Source organism: Panthera leo, chromosome B1 (genome assembly GCF_018350215.1).
Source record: "Panthera leo isolate Ple1 chromosome B1, P.leo_Ple1_pat1.1, whole genome shotgun sequence".
Classification (NCBI taxonomy): Eukaryota; Metazoa; Chordata; class Mammalia; order Carnivora; family Felidae; genus Panthera; species Panthera leo.
Genome location: NC_056682.1, coordinates 116,286,976 through 116,311,869, shown reverse-complemented (window position 1 = coordinate 116,311,869; position 24,894 = coordinate 116,286,976). Strand labels below are relative to the sequence as shown.

The 24,894-nt window shown below is 36.0% G+C and overlaps 1 protein-coding gene and 1 non-coding gene across 7 annotated transcripts in view; both read right to left on the bottom strand.

The window, feature by feature from the left end:
- Nucleotides 1-24,894, bottom strand: part of TBCK (TBC1 domain containing kinase) — a 225,809-nt gene that overhangs the window by 20,111 nt on the left and 180,804 nt on the right. For all 6 annotated transcript variants that reach the window (XM_042935749.1, XM_042935748.1, XM_042935751.1 and 3 more), the window contains 2 exons: nt 20,438-20,613; nt 2,323-2,482 (listed from right to left, as the gene is read on the bottom strand). In XM_042935749.1, coding sequence (XP_042791683.1) covers nt 2,323-2,482; nt 20,438-20,613 — 336 coding nt within the window. The remainder of the gene's footprint in view (nt 1-2,322; nt 2,483-20,437; nt 20,614-24,894) is intronic.
- LOC122218833 lies at nt 24,354-24,485 on the bottom strand. Its single transcript, XR_006202142.1, has one exon. It is a non-coding gene; the product is annotated as a small nucleolar RNA SNORA71 (small nucleolar RNA).

The following is a 24,894-nucleotide window of genomic DNA, read 5'->3' as shown; positions in this document are numbered from 1 at the left end:
AGTTATTAAGATCCATCTCTATACAAATACTTAATCATATCTCAAAAATAATTTCCTGATGTTGGACTGAAGCACTAATACTGAGCATAGAATTTGTTCAGTCATTGTTGTCTATAAGCATTAATGACCACAGAGTTTGAAGATGAAGGAATTATTCATGATAGTATCTGGTCTCTGATAAACAAGACATTGGCTAATTTATTCATAATGTGATGGCTCTTCATTTACCTATTCATAATGTGATGGCTGTACTATTACATATTTTTAAATGTTTATTTATGTATTTTGAGAGAGGATTACACATGCCAGCACAGAGAGAGGGAGAAAGAGAATCCCAAGCAGTCTCCATGATGTCAGACAGCTGTGCTGACAGCTCAGAGCCTGGAGCCTGCTTTGGATTCTGCCTCCCTCTCTCTCTGCCCCACCCCCACTTGCGATCTGTCTCTCTCTGTCTCTCAAAAATGAATAAACATTGAAAAAAATTTAGAAACAAACAAGCAAACAAACAAACAAAGATCCAATGGCAGCATTCAGACTCAAAAGCCTTAAGAACTCACTGAGTTAAGGGCATGGCCTATAGAGTAACATGGACTCATGTTTCAATCCTGGCTCTGAGAAAGGCAAATTAAAACCGAGTCTAAGTTTTTCTCATATGTAAAATGTGTAGAATAATGTCTCCCTCACAGAATTGTTGTGAAGAATGAAATAACGTATAAACAGTATTTACTACTTACAAAGACCAATAATTAGGATTATTATCATTGTAAAGATTTCTTCTTATGGCTATCACTTAGAACCCAGAAATATGTGCTTTTCAATAGTATTTCTGTGGCTTGAATGTACTGATAGTCATTGTAATTGAAAATTGATATTTTTCATTGGAGTGATGGGGGCAATGCAGATTAATGTAGCAGCAGTAGTATTATGGTAGTAATAATAATATTTATTATAATTATATGATATTATATATAATATTATATTATAATTATAATTATAATAATTATTATTATCATTTAACAACTTACATAAAAATAATTTAGATACCATGACTTTAGTTCTAAAATGTTCTCATTTACTTAAAACTGCACATTTGTCATTTAGTATACTTTCTCTGAAATAGATGTATTTAAATTGTTCCCTGTTAGATGTCAGATATAATAATATAAAAGAGGAAGTGAGTGATATATGACATAATTAATATCCACTTAGATCCTTCTTTAATATGGTCAGTTAAGTTTCATCATCAAGGATGACCTTCATTTAGTGTTAAAAACCAATGTTACTGTTAGCCCTGTAACTTCTGAGACAAGGATGCTTAAAATGGCTTATGACCAAAAGTTTCAAAGTTCTCATCTGACTACCCTTCTAGATTACTCAGTATATAGAGACACTAAAGAATGTACATATTAGAGGGGAATATTTTATCTCCACTGCTCATTTATTTGAGAAGGAAATTTTTCTAAGTATATTCCTAACTTTGCTTTTGTCCCTCTATTCACTCTGTCCAGGGTAGTGATTTATTTGATTGGCAAATTTGGGAAGGCTCTCTCTTGCCCTTCTTCCTTTTGGGAATAAGTTACCTGCAGGGATCAAACTACCTCTGCCACTTTTCCAGGAGCAGATCCTTCCCTCCCTTTAGAAAGAGGGCCTGTCCTGGCTCGATGTTGCCCCCATCTAGATATGTTCACCAATTCTGGGGCGTTTGTGAGCAAGCCCATTTGTTCTCATATAAACTATATTCTCTAACTTGTGTTTTATAAAAAATAACGGTGATATTTTTGACCTCCATATGCTACTCTTTGTTTTATTTTCAATCTGCTTAGAACATAGTCAGGGGAGAGGGAGACATTTTATTTTTTCATATACTCCTCGTATCTAAAAGTGGATATCCTTCCGGAATTCTCTATCATCAAAAAAGCTTTGAGCCTATAGTAAATAAAATCCTCAAATCCAAAAAATTCTATTATGATCAGTTTTCAGAGCCTCCAATCAAGCCCCAGTGTGCTCCTCCAATGGAAGGAATTGAAGCTATTTTCTATGCAATTTCAGAAAGAAGTTCAAAAACAAAACAACAACAAAAAAACACCTTAGGCTATCATTTGTATCTTTCTAAGTTTACTATTGATCTTAATGTTGCACAGTGAGGGAAAAGCATTAATTCTTTTACCGGGAAGAGGTAGACAAACTCTTCTACAGACAGATATGCAAAGCTCGTTTGCTTTACGACCAACTCCTGAAGAAACATACTTTTAGACAAACTATTATAAGACACAGTTGGATAACACAGCATTATGTTCATATGACATTTCTGAGTCCACTTACCTCTGCTGTGTGCTTTGCCACCTGCCCCACGATGACAATGACCTTCCCTTTGAAGCTCTGGAGCACAGAAGTGAAAGGGCCCTGGGTAAGCTCTCCATCTGCAGTGAACGCAGCACTGAATGGAATGTTGATGCTGCCTGAAATATGACCCCGAATAAAACTGAGAAGGAAAGTTAAGGAAAACATTTATTTGTGTGTAGACTTGAGTGTGGGAGGGAAACTCACAGAGGTAATTGATCCACAGGAGATAGTACGTTAAAGTTAAATGCAAATGGAGACCAGACTTAAAAAATCCAAGAGGACAAAACTTGTTTAGTCATACAAGGAAAGTTTAGCTTATTTTGCAAGACAAGTGAGGCTAACTTAACCTAGGAAGAAGGGCTTATGCCTCTAAAAATCATAAGCAAAATTTAAATTTTTCCCCCAATTGTTATGTGACCCCAACCAATTCCCTCTCATTTAAGAAAATTCTAATATTGTTACCAAACTGAAAACTAAGCAGTCACTACCTCCACATTGTATAAGCTGCTTTGTAACAATATGCCCTGAGCCTCACTCTATGTTTTGTTTGAGTGCTCCTGATTTATAGTCTGTCTTTTTGGTATGTGCACAATAAACTTTTGCTAATTGCTATTTCAGTGATTCATTGGTTTTACTTCTGTTTTTTTCCTTCTTCTCACCTGAACTTCTGACAGTTCTAAACATCTTGAACGCTCAAGATGTTGAATGTGTATTTTATCTAAATGAAGGTACTGCTAAGAAAAACAAACAAACAAAAACGCTAAATGTGAAAATAGAACGGAAAAGAGAAAGGAAAAACATGAGTCAAAAATTTAAAGCAGACTTTCCTGATTGAATGAAGTATTGTAAAAGTCATCAGGATGTAGCAAATCAGTGGCAATCACATGGGTTGCATAATATTGACGGCTTTCAGTTTATTACTACTACCATGATTATTTTATAGCTCTGAAAGTAAACTGGATATTCTAAGATCTAACTTGATACTGCAAAGCCTATCTACTTTGGGCAAGTGATTGCTAAATGGGATTCTGTTTAGAATTGTTAGGTCATTAGCACTGCTTGGAAACACTTCTGTTGTCGGCTATTTCTCAAGTAAACTTCAATGACATTTCCATTCTTTCCAATTTTATGTTCTCTAAAGGCATAATATGTTATTATATTTGTACTTTAGAAGGGTTCTCCTGGTTTCATTGTGTTTTACTTTTAATTTGGCAACTAAAAGCATATGTTAGTTTAAAATATTTAGTAATATCATATGATCTTAAAAAAAAAGATATATGCCTCTAACTAAGGCATAGTATATTTCAAGAAGTGGTAGATGATGAAGTCAGAGAGGCAAATTAAATAATAATTATGAACTTAGTCCTGTGACCATTCTCAAAGTATTTAAATTTCTGTTAGAAATGTGAGGTTCCTTTTTATGTTATTATTTGTTACCTGTCAATACTGCCTGCTCCTGTCACTAAATGCCATGAGTTTAACATATTGTGCTTCTTGGACTCTCTAGATTTGTTCTAAAAATTTTATAGGGGCGCCTAGGTGGCTCAGTTGATTACGCGTCTGACTTTGGCTCAGGTAATGCTCTTGCAGTTCATGGTTTCCAGCCCCTTATTGGGTTCTCTGCTGTCAGCATATAGCCAGCTTTGGATCCTCTGTCTCCCTCTCTCTGCCCCCCCCCCCCCAATAAATAAACATTAAGAAAATTAAAAAATTTACAAATAAAAGCCCATATATCTTTAAAAAAAGATAAAAAAGAAAATATATGTTCTCAAAAGTAATTTAAAAGTACAATTAAAAAGATGATTCCTGGGGTGTCTGGTTGGCTCAGTCAATAGAGCATGCAATGCTTGACCTAGGGTCATGAGTTTGAGCCCCACCTTAGGAGCAGAGATTACTTAAAAATAAAATGTTCTGAAAAAAAAAGTATGATTCTTCATATAGAGTCTATAGAGGAAGACACTCCCAAATAACTCTCCAAATAAACATAAAATAACTGTCAAAACTGCTCTGAAAGAGACATATATGATACTCTGATAGAATATATCAACTTGGGGAAGATAGGGAAGGTTTTCATGGAGAAAGCAAATGACACTGAGTTAGAATTGAAGAATTAACAAAAGTTAATTAGCCAAGGGGATGGAATGGAGGTGGGACAGGGTGGTGGAAGGGACACATGTTTCACGCAGAAATGTTAGGCTGATAGAGGGTAGGCACATGGCCAATAAGGAGAAAGAAAGCAAGGCCAGTGCCAGCAGAATTTAGAGATCGACGTGTAGCACGAGGTAAGGTGAGCTTGGAAGCAGATGCAGAGGCCAGGCTGAGCAGGCCCTTGTAGGTCATGTTGATAATGCTAGTCTTTATCCTAGAGCATTGAAAATCAGTATTTTAAACAGAGAAGTAACAAATCACATTTGTACTTTGGCAATGAAGTGGAGAAAGGCTAGAAGACTGAATGTGAAGACTGGTTTATAAGAAGTCCAGGCAATGTCTTCCCTCCCTTAACAATCACTGAAGATGACCATGGAGGGATGTTAATGTGCTCACAGAGGCACTTCCCCTACACTTCCACTTTAGAGATGTCTTAAAAAATGGAATGGTCACAAAGTTTTAAAAGGTTATGCTACAAGCAACTGATATTCCACCCCTCCCCCCAACTCAACTAGTGATCACTGTAGAAGGGGAAAATTATAATTATTTACTGACATGACAGTGTCTCAAGTGCTCCAGTTTGTAGGTTCATCTTTAGACTCCACTTCTTCCTTTCTCTCTCATTCAATATTGAGAGGAGAAATTGAGGCTCCCACTCTCAAGAGTGATGGTAAAGACTGATCATGTGTCTTACATTCAAAATTTTTTAGTCAGTTGCTGCTTCATCATTTTTTTCTTTAAAGAAAACATTTGGCACTAATAATGAAGGAAAGAATTATAAAAAAGTTTTGAAAAATAAAAAGAGAGGGAAAGTAAACATTAGTACCCCAGTGTACACTGTTTAGTTCGAGTCTTGTAGGATGGACAAAGAATGTATAATCATGGGCGGATCACCCTGGATTTCATCGGCACTAGGTTCTCAAACATTTATAATTACTCAATATTTTCAACTGCAGTTTTTATGAACAGCTACGGCTTTGTTCTCAGCATATAATTACTCTCATAGTACTTTTATCTTCACTTAGGACATACCTTAGCATGGAATTTTCTGATGCCACAAACCAAGAACCTAACAACTCAAATATTCTCAGCAAATGATTCTACATCTGCCATTCTGAGTCAGTTGCCAGAGAGAGTTTCTGTGTTTATCAAACAGCCCTTATCAACTGTGAACATTTTTTTTTTTTTCTTTCTGGTGTTTATAAAGTAGCAAAACCAATATAAGCTGATCCTAGTCAAGCACTGTAGTAGACATATTTGGGGGGCTTGCTCGCCTCCCACTTTCTTGTTTGAAAGAGCCTCAACTACTGCTCCTAAGAAAGGGTGAGCCTAGATTGCCGTGGTTGTATCAGATGATCCTTCCATAATCATGACTGACAGTACAGAAGGGAAGGGGAGGGTGAAGGTAGATATCTGATGCAGGCTGAGCCAATCAGATCCTCTCCCTTGAAAGTCAGAAATAAAAGATAAAAGACAATGCTTAGACTGTGTTAAGCTTTACAATGCAAGTTACATTTGAGGGTCTTCTATAAAAATCTGTCAGCCACATATTAGAAAATTAGTGATTCTAAAAATAAAGTTTATTTTACAGGATAAATTCTATAAATATTTGGCTTGAAAAAGTACTCATCTGTACTCAAATAGCCAATATCTAAAATCTGTATCTAAAATCATACAGAAACACTTAGATGATTTTGTGAATTTAGTATCACCACCAATTTATTCCGTGCTTTTAAAGATTTCAGTCCAGGGGTACCTGGGTGGTTCAGTCGGTTGAGTATCTGACTTCAGCTCAGGTCATGATCTCAGGGTTCATGGGTTCAAGCCCTGCACTGGACTCTGTGCTGACAGCCCAGAGCCTGGAACCTGCTTCAGAATCTGTGTCTCCCTCTCTCTCTGCCCCTCCCCCCCATCAAAAATAAACATTAAAAAAAAAAAAAAAGATTTCAGCCCAAATTGCCTTTTAGTCACTAGAAGTAAGTCATAAACTTGTCATTATCCTAGTGTTTTCTGTTGGTTGTGCTTTATAGTTTGATTTTTTAAAAAATCCATATTAAATGTTAAAATGCTTTAAAATATGATGGCAGCAGAGACTTTCTGGAAAGAAGAAAATTATAATCCAAAATGCAAAGCTATTCCAAATCTTTTCCAGGCTATCTCAACATTTTGAAAGATAAGGCACAACAGAAATAAAACTTTAAACCACACTTCCCTTATTCTTAGTTTAGTTCAATCAAAAAGTCCTGGAAAACATTTAAAAGCACTCATCCAAGAACACTCTTGTCATAAAACTTCTAGTGCAAATAAGATTAGGTAAGCGTGAGTGCTCTTAGGGTGGTCCACGCTCTAAATATCTATCCTTAACTACATGGTAAATAGCAGAGAAGAGTAAGGTTGGCCTAGTTACATATTAAGACATTTACTGTGAACATTACCTTTTGTTTACGTAAGTTGAACAATGAAGTCAATTTTGATTTAAGGATATAGCTTCCTTGGTAATTAAGATTCTTTGTCTCCATTACAAATTCTCATGTGAAACAGACATCATATGATGAAGCAGAACTCCTTTATGCAATTTCCAAACATGTGAGAGTCTGCCAGGTTATATTGTAAAGGTAGATAGTTGACTTCTCTTACTTTCCGAGTCCTCCATAATCACAATAAAACATTAGGTTTATCTGAAAACTGAGCAAAGAGCAGATTTCTGTATATTTTGTGCTAGCTAGACAGAACAAGTAAAGAGTGAGATAGAGACAGTTTCTGACATATAGTAACCCTAATTCTCAAAGTTGACTCCTATTTGTCCTGGGCAAGATATGGCAAGGAGAACAAAATGATAGAGAATACACGTCTGAGATACATACTTTCTCCATGCTCTAAGAACTTCAGTCATATTTCATTGTATTGCAGAGGGAGAGAAGTGTGTATGTGTCCTTAATACTAAAGCAGTATTAGAGATGAGCATGCAACAATACATATTTTGGGATTATGACTGTCACTTCATTGCTTTCCTCATATTCTAGACAAAAATCTAGATTCTCTGCATTCGTCTTTTGTACTTAAAAAAGCCATTGCTTGTCAGCAAAACACAGATATGGGGTAATAATACTCGTACTTGAAGACATTCTACACTGAGTACATTGCCCAACAGCTACATACTATGCTACTGTAGAAACTAAGAACTTAAAAAGTGTCAGCTTCAAAGTACCCACTTTAGAATCTAGCAAGGTAATAGAAGCCAAAGTATTTATGTGGTAATTACCTCCAATCATATATACATCTTTAGAGCGTAACAATGTCCATCACAAATTTTCAGATTGGTTTTGGCAACAGTGGCAATGGCACTCATAAACAGTAACTTTTTAACCTATCAGTGTTCATAAAACATTTTTACTGCTAGGATTTTTGACGACATACTTGAAGGAATTAAAAGATAAGAGACACGATTAAAGACATCAGCAGTAATTACAATAAAACCTCTGCTATGGAACAATAGAAGCTATAAAAACAGTTATTATAGCAGTCACCTAGTCAGCTATTTAAATCAAGTTGTTTCCTACACTGATTGCACTCTGTGATATATTCTAAGTAAGCATCATTTTTCTTTGGCAACTGGTGACCTTACCCTGTCTTGTAATAAGCTGTTCCTCTCCCCCAAAACATATCATTCAGCCCAACATTCCATCTGGCAGACATTACCAAAAAGCATTCAAATGTGTGCTTAAAACAAAAATAAATTTTCACATTAAACAAAATCTGGTAGTTCAATTTACAAACAGATCAGAACAAATACTTTAAAACGTCTGTGACAAAAGAGCTGGATTATTAGAACAGTATTAATAGATAAGGACGACATGCATTATCTTCTAGGTTTCTAAGATATGGAGACCTTCCTGTATTTATAAGTCAGTCTACATAACAGTATTGCAAGTAGATGCACATACTTTAATCAAGCAGTTTGAAAACTAACACTTCTAAGAATAATGTAGGTACATTAGATAGGTAAATGCTCATAGTCTAGAAAGATTGTTCACTTCACAAAAGCATTTAAAAATTACTTTAAAATATCTAACAGCTCAAAATTTAACACAGAAACAATCTCGTATTTTTCTAAACCCTAAAAGGGCACAGAATTTTTGTTGGGTACCACAGTTATTGACTTCATACCTCTATATACAAAGAACACTAGCATTTCACCAGACCACTTATGAAGGTATGCACACCTTTATGTTGGCCTGTTCGGTTGCTATGTTAACTAATCATAATCAGTGTTACAGAGTCCAAAGTAAAGGCTACACCTTTTGTATTATCAATCGCCAAAAGAGAACATGGAATTAAGCCCACAGTTTCCTTACATATAATGTAACTAAATAGCATTAATCAATACAAAATTGTATCTTTAGAGATTGCCATTTCTCCTTGCTAAATCTATTGCTTCCTTGGAATGGCATCAGCATCCACCAAATCAGTTTAAACCTCATCAGTGGCAACATCTAACATTCTATATAGCACTAATTAATAAATCCCATCCTCCTATCTCTATTCCCATGATCACTTGCCTATTTCAGACACTTATTCCCTTGAGCACAGACCATGACAGTAGTTTTTTGTTTTCTTCAACTCTTCTCTTTTCTCTTGGAAATTGATTCTATTTACAATGTTGTTAGACTAAAATTTCTCCTGTTGAGAAACCTTTCATGGATGCCTATAGAACAAAGACCAAATTTTTCAGTTCAGCTTTCATGAATAAGACCTAACAACTTCAATTCCAACGAAACCAAATCATATATTTTTTCCAGTATGTCCTGACTAGCTTCTGTACTTTTCTCTGCCTAAATACCTTTTCTCAATATTTTTGAGTGTCCAAATATTATTCATCCTTCAAGCATTTCCTTCATGAAAGCTTCCCTTCCCATAGTATCTGTACATCTCTCACAACAGCAATTTGATCTTGTATAAAACATACTAATGTACTTGACTTCCACCAATACTTTATTTACTTATTTATAGGCTTAAGCAATAGACATTTATTTTCTCATAGTTCCAGAAACCAGAAGTTCAAGATCAAGGTTGGCAGGGTTGGTTCCTTCCTAGGTTTGCAAGGGGCACTCTGCTCCAGGCCTCTCCCTTAGCTTCCGGTCATTTGCTGGAAGTCTTTGGTGCTCCTTGGTTTGTATGTGCATCACCCAGATCTCTACCCTCATCTTCACATGACCTTCTCCATATGTGTGTGTCTGTGTCCAAATTCCACCCCCCCTCTTTTAAATTTATTTTTTAAAATTCACATTAGTTAACATACAATGTAGTACTGGTTTCAGGAGCACACCAATACTTAAAACAATTTATAGGATCTGTATTTATTTCGTCTATGGAATTCTTACAATGCTTTAATATAATGCTTAGAATACATCGTATATATTTGCTGAGTAAATGAATTTCAGAATTGTGTCAAACCTAGAATAATTTGTATCATCATCAAATGTGTTAAATACCTCCTGGCCTTCTTAGCTAGTGGCACCACCACCTATCAATACTTGCAAGTGCCATGATGCAGAATTCTCTTTGTTAACACACAGTAAGAGAGAAGGGAAAAAACATAGCAACAAAAGGCATTTCTCTGGATTTTCCCCAGCATAGGTATTGACCCAAATGGTTCACAAAAATTGATTTATTTTATGGATAATCTAGAGATCTCACCCTTTGTGATTGCAAATATGGAGAGATGTTTATGCACATCAAATCTCTGGGTGATTCCATCCTTGTGGTCTTGCCTGCACCATTACCTCCACTCTCACCCTTCTTCCACACTGCTTTAATCTCTCCAAAATACAATTGTGAGCATGCCACTTATTGGATTAAAATCTTTAATACTTTCTCACAGTCTCTGGGATAAAACCCAAATTTCTTGGCATCATATGCAACATTCTCCAGGAAGCTGCCTTTGCTACTCTAGTATCATTTCCTACCCTCATGTATTCCAGCCATGCATATCCAGAGTACTGGTAATTTCCTGAATGTGTCTTTCTCACTGTCTCTGTGCACTCATACAGTATGTTGTTTTTTCAGTCTAAAATGTCCTTTATCTCTTCATTGCTGGGGTAACTTCTACTTGTCTTTCAAAACCCATCTCAGGTATCACTTGGCTTGGGTGGCCATTCTTAACATTCCTAGCTTCTGGGTATGCCTCAAACATAGAGCATTTAACACTGCATTGTAACTATTTATTTATTTTTATTAAAATGTTTATTTAGTTTTTTGGGGGGAGGGGCAGAGAGAGAGAGAGCAAGCGAGCAAGAATCCTGAGCAGACTCCACACTGTCAAGTGGGGACATTCCAGCAGTGGTTACCATACAGTCTCATATTACACAAGGTCCATTCAGAAATGGGAATACAACTAGCTATAAATTTTAATTCAGGTAGCTTGAACCTAGACCCAAATGGGATGAAAGAAATCCTACTAAACCTCCTCAATATCTATTCTGCTCTGAACACAAGTATCTCTAAATTACTTTGAACTCAAGCATATGAGAATAACATTCCTTCAAAGTATTTTTGTTTACAAATAATATCAGTTGGAACCACATTTACAAGACTGAGACCACTCAATATGAACTCTAGAAAATTTGAAACTCTATTTAGAACCACTAAAGAAAACAACAGTTTGGCTTGTATATTATCTTTGAAACTATTAACATTACTTGTGAAATTTATGTCACCATATGAGAAACACTTTCTGCTGCCTCTTTAAAATATGCAATTATTATTTGCTTTGAAATCCCTATAATTTGTATTAGAACAAATATCACTGACTTAAGCCTTTACCTATATTAACATTTCATTTTTATTTAATTTAATTTATTTATTTTGAGAGAGAGTGCGTGTGTGCAGGAGCAGAGAGTGAAGGAGAGAGAGAATCCCAAGCAGGCTCCATGCTGTCAGCGCAGAGCCCGACATAGGGCTTTATCCTGTCAACTATGAGATCGTGACCTGAGCCAAAGTCAAGAATCAGATGCTTAACTGACTGAGCCATCCAGGTGTCTCTTATGTTTCTTTCTTATAAAAACAAAAATTAAATATGATTTCAATAGAAACTTAGCTGTTTAGTCTGACTGACATGAACTGTTCAGCTCTTATATTAAGAATTTAGATTAGATTATCTCCAGGCTTCTTATTTGAAAGTTGGGATTATGTCTTTATTGGCAAGTGGGTGAAGTCCATCTTCACGTTCTCCCTCTTTCCTTTTCTGTATTCCTCACCCCTACTGGTCCGTACTGAACTTAGGAGTAGTTCCCTCAAACTGCTGATACGCCTTTCCTTACCTACTATCCTAAAAATTGATAATAGATTAAAATATTACCTCTTGCAGGGTATTTGTATTTTAATGGGGAATATTTATACTCTAAGCTAAATGACTGAAGCTTTAGCAAAATTTCAGATGATGGGGTTCAGGGTACACTACCCCTAAATATGGCATCTTGGTATACTGAATATTTTAAACTGAAGAAAGGGCATGTGCAGAAAGGACTGGTGAGCTTTCCCCGAATCAAGACATAGAACCCTCAACTGAGAGGTGTCTTCCCTATACTCAGAGGATAGGGACATCCTTATCTCTAAGACAGAGGGACACTGACAGAAATCTGAACAAACAGGCCTTGCTAAGTTTCCCCTAGTGTAAATAAATTTAGCTCACACTTCCGTTGTCCTTTCACATTTTACTGCCACTGTCTTCTCTTCATCAGGCCTGGCATAAAAACTCTCAGGCTTAACCACTCCTTCAGATCTTCATTTCCTTATGGAGGCTCCCATGCCATGTAAAACTTATGTTAAATAAATTTGTATGCTTTTCGCTTGTTAATTTGTCTTCTCTTACAGAATCCCAGCCAAGAACTTAGAAGGGTAGAGGAAAAAAAATATTTTTCATCCCTTACACACATGGGAGGGTACTAGCGGGTGATAACACTATCCCTTAAATTCATTGGTAGACAGTAACTTATTTTGTTGAAAAATGACTGCCTCTCTCCCTTTAATAAACAATCATTCCAATTACTTTACAGAAGTAAAAAAGATGAGATAAAACTTAATTTTAGATTCTTAATCTCCTGAAAGAACAAATTAAGAAAACAAAATTTTCACCTATATGAAGATATAAGAACAGTATTGGCTAAATTTTCCCATTTAAATGATCTATAAAAGCAAAATAGAGGATAAAAATTATATATAGAGACTATAAACAATTGGAGAAATATTATAAACAATACTTCAAAAATAACTTATTTTCTTTGGGGGAAGGAAAAGGTGTTAGTTTCTCCCCCCCCCCCCCCCCCCCCCAATGTACAGGACTACATTTTGTTGGCAAGGGAGAAATAAAATTATTTTAAAAAATATACTAGCATTAAATATTTATTAATTTCATAAACAGAGAGGTAAAGTCACATAAATCTCAGAGTTTAATTGCAAATACTTACTTTGGTCAGAATTAAGAGCTACCCAACACAAGGTAAACAAAAGAAAACATGAAGTATTGGGACCTCATCAAGATAAAAAGCTTCTGCACAGCAAAGGAAACAACAAAACTAAAAGACAGTCTGCAGAATGGGAGAAAATATTTGCAAATGACATATCTGGTAAAGGGTTACTATTCAAAATCTATAAAGAATTTATCAAACTCAACCCAAAAAACAAATAATCCAGTTAAGAAATCAGAAGACATTAATAGACACTTTTTCAAAGAAGACATCCAGATATCTCACAGACACATGAAAAGATGCTCAACATTACTCATCATCAGGGAAATAGAAATCAAAAGCACAATGAGATACCACCTCACATCCTCAGAATGGCTATAATTAATAATACAAGAAACAACAGGTGTTGGGGAAGAAGCAGAGAAAGGAGAACCCTCTTGCACTGTTGGTAGGAATGCAAAGTGGTGCAACCACTCTGGAGAACAGTATGTAGGTTCTTCAAAAAAAAAAAGTAAGAACTACTAGAAAGTAGAACTATGTTATGATCTAGTAATTACACTATTAGGTATTTACCTAAAGGATACAAAAATACACATTCAAAGGGGTATATGCATCCCAATGTTTATAGCAGCATTATCAACAGCAGCCAAATTATGGAGAGAGCCCAAATGTCCATTGACAGATGAATGGATAAAAAAGATGTGGTGTAGATAGATAGACAGATAGATATTACTCAGCCATCAAAAAGAATGAAATCTTGCCATTTGCAACAATGCAGATGTAGATAGAATGTATTATACTAAGTGACATAAGTCAATCTGATAATGAAAAAAAGCATATGATTTCACTAATACGTGGAATTTAGGAAACAAAACAGATGAACATATGAAAAGGGCAGGGGGAAAAGGAGAGAGGGAAACATACCACAAGAGACTCTAAATGATAGACAACAAACTGAGGATCGATGGAGAGGACCTACCTCTCCTACCTACCTCTCTCTACCCACATGGGCTAGATGGGTAATGCGTACTAGGAAGGCACATGTTGTGATGAGCACTGGGTGTTGTATGTAAGTGATGAATCACTGAATTGTACTCCTGAAACCAATATTGCACTGTATGTTAACTAAGAAAATTCAAATAAAAAAAGAGATACTCTACAAAAATAATTCCTTTAAAAAGTATTATAAGGATTTCAATAGGCTTTCATTTGTTAAATTTTAAAACACCAGAATCTAATGATAGGTTTTGGGAAGATTTAATAGAAGAATATTTTTAATGGATTAAATCTTATAAATTAAGTCATTATAGTAGAAAAATATCTTTCTAACATGCATCCCTCAATGTATTCCAACTTTGCTATCCAATATTTAAAATAGTTCAGTTTAGGGGCGCCTGGGTGGCTCAGTCGGTTAAGCGGCCAACTTCGGCTCAGGTCATGATCTCACAGTCTGTGAGTTCGAGCCCCACGTCGGGCTCTGTGCTGACAGCTCAGAGCCTGGAGCCTGTTTCAGATTCTGTGTCTCCCTCTCTCTCTGACCCTCCCTCGTTCATGCTCTCTCTCTGTCTCAAAAATAAATAAACATTAAAAAAAACAAAATAGTTCAGTTTTCTCAAGTGGGATTTATTCTGGGGATGCAAGGATGATTCAATATTCACAAATCAACACAAAGGATAAAAATCATCTGATCATCTCAACAGATGCAAAAAAAGCATCTGACAAAATTCAACACCCATTCATTGTTAAAAACTCTCAACAAGGTGAGCTTGGAGGGAACATATCTCAATATAACAAAGGCTATATCTGAAAGTCCCACAGTTAACATCATACTAAATGATGAAAAACTGAGTGCTTTTCCTGTAAGATCAGGAAGGAGACAAGGATGTCCACTCTCACCACTTTTATTAAACACAGTACTGGAAGTCTTGGTCATAGCAACTAGACAAGGGAAAAAAAAAGAGGCATCCATATTGGTAAAGAAGAAGTTAAACTGTCACAATTTGCAGATGACACAATACTATACATAGAACATCTTAAAGACTACCAAAAAAACTACTAGAAATAATAAATGAATTCAGTCAAGTTGCAGGACATAAAATCAACACTGAGAAATCAGTAGCATTTCTCAGGGTGCCTGGGTGGCTCAGTCTGTTAAGCATCTGACTTCATCTCAGGTCATGATCTCATGACTTGTGAGTTCCAGCCCCGTGCCAGGCTGTGTTCTGACATCTCAGAGCTTGGAGCCTGCTTCAGATTCTGTCTCTGTCTCTTTCTACCGCTCCTCCGTTCATGCTCACTCACTCTCTCTCTCTCTCTCTCTCTCGAATATAAATAAACTTAAAAAATTTTAAAAAATCAGTAGCATTTCTATATACTAGTAACAAAATAGGAGAAAGAGAAATTAAGAAAACAACTTCATTTACAATTGAACCAAAAAAAAAATACTTAGGAATAAACTTAAAGAGATGAAAGACCTATACTTTGAAAACCATAAAACACTGATGAAAGAAATTGAAGATGACACAAACACACAGAAAGCTATTCCATGCTCATGGATTAAAAGGATTAATATTATTAAAATTTCCATGCTACCTAAAGCAGTCTACAGATTCAATGCAATACCTATCAGAATACCAGCAGTGTATTTAACAAAACTTCTGGAAATAATACTAACATTTGTATGGAACCACAGAAGAGTCTGACTAGCCAAAGAAATTCTGAGAAAGAAGAACAAAGCCAGAGGTATCACAATCCTAGGTTTTAAGATACACTACAAAGTTGTAGTAATCAAAACAGTGTGGTACTGGCACATAAAAGGATATATAGATAAATGGAACAAAACAGAAAGCCCAGAAATAAACCCATACTTATACAGTCAGTTTATATATGATAAAGAAAGTAAGAATATACAAGAGGCATACAGGCTTCCAGTTATGGAATGAATACATCACGGGAATAAAAGGCAGAGGATTAAAAAAAAGAAGAAGAAATACCCAGAATAATGTTTAACCAAATATCTGGACACCATACCTGGACAAGTCGGCACTTAAAATTGACCATAAATATGATGCTTGATAACATATTGAATAGCTGACTGATTCATTAAAGTAAGAGTTCAACTGGCACGCCACCCTGCCCTCCCCCTCAAAAGTTCACTTTTCCTCGAATTTGTGTCCGTATCTATATAAAGACAACTACTGGCAGATTTGTTTATTAGGGATTAGGCCCCCCTATATAAGGTGCTGAAAGTAATAGCTTAGTTTGTGTGTAAGATTTGAAGGAATGTGTATAGCATCTGAACACATAGTTTAGAATCAATACATGTCTCATTCAGTCATTAATTTATATTCACTCATTTGTCTCAGTCTTGTTTATGCTTAACAGCCCTATGCAGAGACCAAATAGTCACTTGCATAAAATTTAGGAGCATGAGTTTAGCTCTTACTGCCAGTTAGATGGCCTTGGGCAAGTTGCTCAGCCTTTTCAGGCCTCAGTTTCTTCATCAGTAAAACAGACATATTAGCAGAATCTACATCATAAGGCTAGCATCATGCTTGGCACACTGGGAGAGGTCAATTATAGCTGTACATTATTGTAGATTGTAGATTTTCAGAAGTTAGTAATTACAGGTATCCAAGGAATTGCGGACATGTTACTAACTCTAAAACCACACTGCAGAGATTTCTGACCATCCTATACTTTCTCTTGGCTTCAGTGATTTTACTTCCTCTGACTTAATCTCTTACATTGCTGGTGTTGTTGCTGGTCCAAAATGGCCAAGCATGTTCATACACCAGGGTCAATGCCCCTGTTCTTCTTTCTGCCTAGAACATTCCTCCCCTTTACATCATTTAGCTCTGCTGAAATATTATCTTTTTTGAGAGGTTTTCCATGAGTACTTTACAAAACTGTCATTCTCTTTCTCTGCTTTATTTTTATATATAGCATTTATTACTGTTTAAGATCATACGATAGATAGGGGCGCCTGGGTGGCTCAGTCGGTTGAGCATCCGGCTTCAGCTCAGGTCATGATCTCACGGTCTGTGAGTTCGAGCCCCGCATCGGGCTCCGGGCTGACAGCTCAGAGCCTGGAGCCTGTTTCGGATTCTGTGTCTCCCTCTCTCTCTGACCCTCCCCCATTCATGCTCTGTCTCTCTCTGTCTCAAAAATAAATAAACGTTAAAAAAATTTAAAAAAAAAAAAAAAAAAAAAAAAAAGATCATACGATAGATATACATCTATCTGTCCAATTAAAATGCAGTTTCCATGAGAGAAAGAAACTTGTCATTTTGTTCACCAACAAATCCTCAAACTCTAGTACACTAGCTGCTGACTATCATATACCAAGACACCCAGTAAATATGTGTTGAAGGAACGAATGTTAGATTAGATGAATGCTTGTAGCTCTAAATTCTGATTCTACTGACTTCTTGTAAGTACTGTTTTGCTTCTGATTTTAAAGGTAGAAAGTCACTGGATCACTTACAGAATGTAAAAAGGCTTACATATTGCCAACTGTTTCTTTATATTATAACTTTGAAGAGTAACGGTAGGAGTCTTGTGGCACTGTGTCTTCCACCCTGCTGTTTTCGTTATAAAAGTAGTTTCTGGGTACTTTCTAGGTGCCACACCTGGTGCTGGGGCTGCAAAGATTATAAGGACGTGAGCCCTATCCCTACCTTGCCTCTGTTATCCAGCGATTACTTTTTTGCTGATACACTTTTTGTTTGTACTACTCATTTAGCACTTCATACATAAATGTCCTTACTGTTCATTTATTTTCCACATAAAATATTTTCATGTTTTATATTCTTCATATTAAAAGCAACCTACTGAACAAGAACTATATTTTATGCCATCTTCTTAAAAAAATCATCCATAGTACAGTAGAGAGGAATATTTATTGGTTGCTGTTAATGATGACATCTGAAGAAATAAAAAAACACACTCTAATATATTAATTTGAAGCACTAAATTTATGAATCTCTTCATTACTATGAAACACACTTTCCCCTTATCTTTGATTCTTTGAGGACAGAATTTAAGATTAATAGAAAAAAAATGTTATTTATTTCCTCATAATGTAATCAAATGGTGTACATCATTAGAGAATATAAAAGGTCTCAGTTTTTTAGCCCTGGAAAGCCGTAGGTAGGAAGTTTAGATACTTCATTGGAAAGGATTCTTAGAACCCACAGCTCTCCACTCTTCACTATATTCTTGATACTTAGAAGAGACCCAATGACACCCAATGATTCTTGAAAAGAGTTTAGCTTGTGGTTCCTCTCAAAGCACTGATTGATACAAAGGTGCCAATAATTGGTATTTAGAGGTGAGACAAAGTAGATATGTGATAAAATAAGAGGATACCAAAAAAACAAAAAACAAAACAAAATAAAAACAACTTAGAAATGTTGTGAAGATAAATAACCCAACTTTAAGAATACTTTGGTTTTAAAACAGGCTTTCAAAAGGGGATTCAGAAAATTTCACAAGTTGGGTCCTTTGGGAGGGTCATAAAAGATGGGTGACTTTATTTTTCTTTCTTTATTCCCTTGGGACCACATCCCCACAAAATGGCACAAAGCAATACTGATTTTTTTCTGTTCAGCCTGCAATTGTAAAGACTAAAACAACAACCCAGGTCTGCCTAGTTGCAACTTTGAGCCACGTATCGCAAGATGACAGAAAGGCATTCCTACATTAGGCAACTCATCCATACTCCTCAGATAACAATGATCAGGCTAGCTGCTCTGCTTTCTGCTGTTCTATTTATATTTATCCTGAAGAAACTAAAGGAGAGTTGACTATGAGGTTTGAAAAACCTTGGTTTGAATGTCACTTTCATATGGTGTGTACTTTAAAATTTCCAATAGTTATTTAAATTATTTGAAAGGAAGTATCAGAAGAATTGTCTTAATAAGTAGTCTTAAATACAAGCTATTTTCATTATTTTAGTAGTCTTTAAAATAGGGCACAATAATGCTATGTTTAAAAAAAATTTTTAAATGTTTATTTATCTTTGAGAGAGAGAGCACAGCAGGGTAAGGGCAGAGACAGAGGGAGACATAGAATCTGAAGCAGGCTCCAGGCTCTAAACTGTCAGCACAGAGCCCGATGCAGGGCTCGAACCCATGAACCATGAGATCATGACCTTAGTCGAAGTCGGACACTTAACTGACTGAGCCACCCAGGCACCCCTAATACTATGTATGTTTTTTGATGGTTTTATGAGAGACTATTACTACAGGCATAACCAAAAGAAATAAAGTAAAAAGTTAAAAAATTGAATGTATTTTAAACCCTTGACCTAATACATAAGAACTTTTAGAGCAGGAGTCCTTGACCAGTCAGTCAACTGGAATTAAATGCTTCTTTGGGAATCCACTCACCTACTTTGTGAAGGAACTTCCAGTGTCCTTGAAGACCTAACAACCAGGGACATAAACACTTATACTCTCTCTAAACTTAGTGGTCTTTTGAAATTTATGGAAAATAAAAAGTAGTTAACTTTTCACAAAAAGATGGGGATGTATCATTTGAAATAGCAGGCTCCCAAACTGTATTCTTAGTACTCTAAGATTCTATGGATTGCTTCAAGAGTTCTGCAAATGAACAGTTTAAATTTAATTTTAAAATTTCATTTCAAAAATTGTGATTGAAAATATGCAGATGAAAATATATATGCCAATTTTAGCATATGAGAAGCCACCAATCTGTTAACCTTCATTTTCATATAACTCTCATTTATACTTAGTAAATGGTGTAAATATTAACAAATGAAGAAAATCATTTAAAATTTCTTCATTTTATATATTGAATTTCTAAGAAAGAATTTATTTTAAAAGGGAGTTACCCTGTTAAAAAAGAAGTCTGAAAACCATTTACCTAGATTCTCAAGTACAGAGAAATAAGGGATGCTTCATGAGAATCTGACAGATGAAGACATAAGGAGAAAGATTAAACTGTTACTATTTTGTAACTATTCATACTTTAATGCCAAGCAAAATCCCAAGAAGTTATGGTACATTTAATAGCAAAATGTCAGTAAAAAAATAATATGTTCTCTAAGACAATATTTTGAAAATTATAATAAATATAAGTTCAATGTTGACATCTGGTAATCTCTCTTTCTAGGCTATGAATACGCCAGCTAAATACTCTTCACCTTTGCCAAAATTTTATCTATAGCAAGAAGGATTCAAATACCCCCAAGAACAGCAATATACACTAGAGAAACACAAAAACAAAGAAAAAAATCCCTGTATTCTGGTGTTGTTTGGAAACTGTTTTAAGGTCATGCAATGTTATAAAATACTATGCAAATCTATTCTGGCATCTAGTTTTGAGAGTTATTTAGCTATTTCAATTCAGAAGAATCCTAGACATGTTCATTGTTTTTACCACATACCCTTTAAATGGAAAGAAAACCTTATGAATGAGGCAGTACCACCCTTTAAAACCACAAGTGTGAAGGATACTCTTCACTGTTCCGGATGTCAACTACCAGGAGCTTTGGTTTACTGGACTTTGTCTTCTTCGTGGGTGTTTTGAAATGGCCTGTCACTGTGAGTTCACACAAGTCAATCAGGTCCTCTGCTGAAATCCTGGGTGATACTTCTGACTTTAGGTCATTTAATGGGATGGATTCTCTTGACTGAAAAAAACATACAAGCAACACAAATTTTGAGAGTATTATAGACAGACAAACTATAGCCAATACAGAATATCTTTAGGCTCTTGATATCAATCACTATAGCACATAGTACAGGAAACTGTATCTCACATTAGTGATCTATTGTGCAACTGTCTTCCTTACTATTGAGGTTTACTTACTCATACAGAGAGTAAGCCATTATTCTTTTGCTTCACTACAAGCTCCTGGCTCAAATGTGATAGATAGAGATGAGGCAGATTTTTCCTTATGAGAGCACTGTGTATCTTTGAAGATAGCTCCTTTAAGCACGTTTCACTTTTTTCAAGCATAATTACTATTGTTGTGAATTACATTAATTAAAACTCTGGTGATATAAGAAATTGCATTGTAACTCAGTATAGATACTAATTAAAGAACCTGGTTCTAATATACATATTAGACTTTTGTAACATAATTTATGTTATATATGGATAATTGAGTAAAATTAGATTCTCAGAGAAGAATGCAGAGCAACATAATGCTTTCTTAGATAGTGAACAAAATTGACAATGCATCTTAATTGTGAAGGAGGTAAAATCAGATTCCAGACAATCAAACTAGTTTTTTTGGCCTATGTGACTACTACCTGCTATAAGACTGATTCAGACCATGGGCTATTTACAATTGTTTTCCAGGTTATTTCATAGGGAGAGGGATTTTCTCCCTACAAAAGGCAATGCAATACAACTTGACTCAATTCAACATAATTTATGGAGCACTAGTAGTCACTCCAGAAAACTTATTTAACATAACTTAGCAATTTAAGAACTTTCAAAATTCACTTGATTGAAACGTAGGGATCGAAAAGAACAGATTTATTTATATGCTTAATAAGTTTTCAAAGCTGAGTCTATTATCTCATTTACTCATTTTCTCTCTTTTTGCAATTCTGTGGGCTACCACACTTAGAATTTCCAATTTAGAATTTCTAGGCAGGAGAGAATAAAGCATATGGATCACTTATCAGACAAACTTTTTAAAAAATCTTTTTTTTAAGTTTTTATGTGAATTCCATTTAATTCACATACAGTGTAATATCAGTTTCAGGTGTACAATATAGTGATTCAGCACTTCCATACATCACCCCGTGCTCATCACTAGTGCACTCCTTAATCCTCATCACCTATTTCACCCATCCCCACCACTTACCTCCCCTCTGGTAACCATCAGAAAATAAGAGACACTTATTTTCAGTTGTAATTTCAATGTTAGCTCTTATCCCCTGGGTTTCCCTTACTATGCTGTAAATTCTTTAGTGGTAAAGCCCATTTTCTCCCACTTCATTAGCTTTTAAATAGAAATGGAAATTGCTAAGCTTTGTGGGTTTATGGCTCTTAATAAAAAAGAGACATTAGAAATTTTAATTTTTTAATATTATGAATTAAATCTACTTAAACATTCTGAAATTAAAAGTCTTTCAGAAAGATAAAAGAGCTTTAAAATCAGCAAGCCATACAATCAATGCTTCCATATCCTTTTTTGTTAGAGTGCAATCTCAATAGGTATCTTTCACAGCCTTCACATGAAGTCGTACATTATGAAGATAAAGAACTTTTGATTACCCTAGTTCTGCTTTTAGTCATTTAGTGATGAATGCAGCATTTCAAACTGACGTTTTGTCTGAATAAAAGATGTGCCCTGGCTGATGAAGAAGAGAATTTAACAGAGAATTTGACCAACGTATTCTCCATGAAGAACTGATTGATTGAAGAAAGATTTGACCTTGGCATTGGTTCCAATCAAATGTATCATATATAAGGAGTTTCTCAAAGAGCAATTGCTACGTAAAATGGTTAAAACAGAAGACAGGAATCACTGACAAATTCAGAACTTTCTGAAATTGTGTGAGTGTAAATCAGTGAAGAACTTTAATATGATTCGTGCAAGTTCCTCTGCAAATTAATTTTAGGAGATTAGTAAATTAGGGCAAATTAAACTACTTTGCTTTATTTTTTTTTATTTTTTATTTTATTTATTTTTGAGACAGAGAGAGACAGAGCATGAACGGGGGAGGGGCAGAGAGAGAGGGAGACACAGAATCGGAAGCAGGCTCCAGGCTCTGAGCCATCAGCCCAGAGCCCGACGCGGGGCTCGAACTCACGGACCGCGAGATCGTGACCTGAGCCGAAGTCGGCCGCTTAACCGACTGAGCCACCCAGGCGCCCCTAAACTACTTTGCTTTAAAAAGAAAATACTTACAATATTAAAATACAGAATCTAGTTTTTCTTTTATTAAGATAATTTTATATGCAATTTTACTATTCGTTGTACAATTTCCACCTAGAGGTATAAAAATAAAACTTCCTTTGTACAATTTTTCTTTCTCATTTAGTATCATTGATCTTGGCATTTTCCTGTGTGACTGGGTTTCAAATTCATGGCACTTTGTTTATGGATATTGAATAAGAACTTAAGATAACTGTAGAACAACTCTGGAAATATCTATTAATCATTTCTGCCTGAGAATTATATATATATATATATATACATATATATATATATATATATATATATGTATGTATGTATAATATAATACACACACACACACACACACACACACAATGTATATTAAGGTTAGACATCCAAATATCACAAGCCAATTTGTCTGAGAACTACTTCTTTAAAAAAATTCATATTTTGTAGTCAACCTAGGGTCAGAATTTTTTTTCAAGTCTGTAAAGTTTATTGAATGTTTAGGTGGAGAGGAAAAGCAATGAGCAGCTGCAATTCAAGAGAAAAATTCTTGGTCATTCAAGTCATTCTAGGTATAGCAGAGGGACATGGAACAGGCCTTCCCTGTTTATGGCCTCTCTGGTTATTGTTGTCAAGACTCAGAGCCAGCTGAAGTGGACCCAGGCCCCAGTCCCAGGGCTTTCCCTCTGATCTCCTGTGTGAAGAGTTGATCCATGATACTCTGAGTGGACAGCGGGAGGCACTCTGGGGATGCTTCATGTGTGGACTCCTTCTCTAATCTCTGGCCCTCTGGTGTCCACAAACAACACCAAAAGAATCTTGGAGAGAAGTATTAGCAAATCCAAGGGCTAATGACTCATGGCTTTGGGACTTACTTCAATAGTTTCTGGAACTAGGGCTGACCTCAGCGCCCCATGGCCTAGTGCTTGGCTGATAAGATGACACCTCTTGTGGAGCCTCAGCACATACAGACCTGCCTGAGACCTCCTGATCCAGGTTCTCCCTGAGGTCGCCTCTCACATACATAGAACAGCAGTCAAGAGACACTCCTATAGAGGACAAGAAGCACTTGGCACTGCTTACATGTCCAAGAAACTGCTATGCTCATCAACAGGAAAACATTGGAAAAATCTAGGTCTTAGGAGTTGAATGCACTGAAAGCCTGCCTCCCTCCATCTACCTTATGTTTGGTCACCTCAGGCTGTCCTGTTTTAGAACCTCTGAACATAAAGAAAACCTTGCAACTTTTCCTTTGCAATGACCTGGACATAGGCAGCCTGTAATCACCTCAAATGCAGGGGCAGAATAGGATACAGGGCTGCCAAAATTAGAGACCAGTGTCAGAAGACCACAGCTGTGGCTCCACACCAACTCAGTCATTCACTGAGGCAAGACCCACTCTCGTTCTCCCTTTTTAGAGATGCACAGAAACCACACTGAGTCAGGCACAGAGAGCGTGTGGTAAGATAGCAGGTGCCAGGAGGCACCTGAAAGGTAGTGGGGAGAAGTGTGGGAAAGCTCCAGAGTTTGGAAGGGACAGGAGTGGACCCTCCAAACATGGGGAAGTGCTTTCAGCAACTCCTCTCCCTGAACTATATCAATGAGCAGGACAAAGACCATGATCACTTTCGAATGCAGGTGGACTCCATTTATTTAGCAGTGTTACTGAAAAAAAATCATCTTTCAGTAGAATGGTCTGAAATGACTAGCTGGACATATTAGTGATAATCCTAACCAAGCAAGGAAAAACCTAAACCTGGTTACAAGACAGGCATTTTGCTGTGTACATTAAACTACTGGGCAAATGACTCTGTGATGATACCTGAGAGTCTGAAATGGTAGACTTTTAATGAGAGTATGTCTGTATATCTTTATGTTGAGTATGTAACCAGGAACCATAAAAGTATAGCTGTATACACTTATGTTTTATATGTAAGGGCTCTTAATTATAAAGGCATTTTAATTCTGAGAATACAGGGCTGGTATCTAGAACACTTTTCCCATATTTCCTGTCATGGATCCTGGCACTAACTTTAACCTGGTTATCAA